Consider the following 2,051-nt stretch of genomic DNA (forward strand, 5'->3'; position numbering starts at 1 on the left):
CTTTGACCATATCAGCCTTTTCGAAGATGAAGAGAGGAAGCAGTTACAATTTTAGGATGCCATTTTCACCAGATTAAGGTCTTATTTGCTCAAATTGAGCCTTTATTTGCTCAAGTCCACCGAACCAACCAACCGCCCAAAACTCCCAACCCAACCGCAATTCTTGGGGTAAAGAATTAGCAAACACCTCATGAACGCCTAACGGATGCAGGTATTAAATAATCCAGTGCAATGCCCTTGTTCCCGCCACCCAGCCTGGCACGGAATATTTGCGCACACAACACCGTCCGGCGGTCGCGGCTCAGAACTCAAATCGAAGCAGGCGCCGCATCCTTACGCCACCCCTTTGCCCTCATATTGGCCTCGATGGCCTTCCAGATGGACTCGACGACCTCGCGGTCGCGCCAGCGGCTGGTCTCGGCGCCGGGCTGACCCGGGTCGCGCCACTTTTCGACGGAGCACGTGAGGATACGGTGGCCGAAGGAGCGGACCGAGTCAGGCGGTTGCTCGCCGCGCCAGCCGAGGTAGACGCCCAAGACGTGCTTAAAGAGCTCGTTCGGGTTGCTCCACCGGTAGTTTTTGAACTGCCACGCCTGGCCCGTTGTAAACACGGCAACCACGCGGTTCCAGTACTCAGGCTTGAACTGCTCTGGCCCCTCGACCAGGATGAAGCGCACGGGACGCGCCGGGTCGATCTCCTTGAGCGTGCGCGAGACGTGCAGCATCGACGCTCCTGTGTTGTGGTCAGGCGGCGTGTACCGGCCGCCTTCAAGAAAGGCCTTCGCGTTGGACATGCGCAGCAGGGATGAAGCTGAGGGTGAGAGGAGGATAATGGGGTCTGGCCGCCGTGCCGGTTTCTGGTTAAGTGCGAGGGCCGGGCTGGCGCCGACGCCGACGCTGCCAGCCAACGGGGGTCCGCCTGGTTTGCGTGTCATGAAGGGCGCAGCGAGCTTACGGACGTGCGAGAAATCCTGCGATCGGGTCAGAGTATGGAAGACATTAGGATTGCATATTTTTGGGCAAGCTCACCGTTGGCTTTATCCCCCTGAGAACGGTATTTCGGTCGCCCATGCGGCGCTCTCCGTTGTATATCTGCGCCAGGCGCGGGTCGAGCGTGCCTCGCCCTGTGCGGGCTGAAGATGCCGGCGCCGCCTTAAGCGCGGCACCTGTCGTCGCTGCGCTTCCGGCGGCCGTCGCGTCCTTATCGCCGGCCAGAGGCTTGATGAAGTCGCTTTCTTCACTGGCACCCTCTAGCCAAGTAAAAAGCTCTAGACGCTCGACGAAAGCAAACTGGTGTACGGTGTATTTCCCTGCCATCTCCTCATTTAACTTGGTAGCAATGGTATTGTACTCCGGGACGGGATATTCGTGATGCAACCAGGCAAAGTAGATGCTGCGCAGGTCAACCGCGTTGCCTTCAGCGGACACAAACCGCGTCGGGACGTCCATAGGCACTGCGACCCGGGTCGGGTGGGTGAAGATAAGATGGGTTGCTTTGGAGAGCGGCGCTTCCTCAGACGAGTCGGGCGACGTGGTTGGGATCATGCTGCTGTTCGCGCCAATTGACTGCCGCAGCATCAACAGCGGATCGGGGTCGGTCGACGCCATGGCTGACCGTTATCGGTGGTATAGAGGTGGGAGGAGATGGATTTGGTTGCTGAAATCCGCAAAAGTTCCCGCGATTGATTTCGCGAAATCGTGAGTTTGACAAGCGAGGCTGAAGGTGTTGAGGTAGACCCACTGCAGCGCCCCAGCCTTCTGCAGTGGAAGCCTCAACTTGCTCCAGGCTGAGGTCGAACGTAAGTACCTAACGTTACTGTATAAACCATAGCGCGCTGGGGGGGTAGTGCAAAATGGTCACTGTCAGTATTTTTCAGTACCAAGATGCTTTGGCCGTGCGAACCCCACGTTCAATTAGGAAAAGAACCACTGTAATATTCACGGAACCAACACAGTCATATCACCCGAAGGGCAAGTTCGATAGACAAGACCTTCCTTCCTGAAAAACTGACTACGTTATAGCTATTTTCAAATGAATCCATCTTCTAGCT

The 2,051-nt window shown here is 56.7% G+C and overlaps 1 protein-coding gene across 1 annotated transcript; it reads right to left on the reverse strand.

The window, feature by feature from the left end:
* Positions 1-308: 308 nt before the first annotated feature.
* On the reverse strand, positions 309-1,608 carry N656DRAFT_803019 (CDC73-domain-containing protein; the record flags this gene model as incomplete). Its single annotated transcript, XM_064818315.1, has 2 exons — positions 309-971; positions 1,030-1,608. 2 exons carry the CDS (start codon positions 1,606-1,608, stop codon positions 309-311), a joined length of 1,242 nt encoding a protein of 413 aa, XP_064664626.1.
* Between the last annotated feature and the right edge of the window lie 443 nt (positions 1,609-2,051).

Source organism: Canariomyces notabilis (assembly GCF_033297395.1).
Source record: "Canariomyces notabilis strain CBS 508.74 unplaced genomic scaffold N656scaffold_54, whole genome shotgun sequence".
Lineage (NCBI taxonomy): Eukaryota > Fungi > Ascomycota > Sordariomycetes > Sordariales > Chaetomiaceae > Canariomyces > Canariomyces notabilis.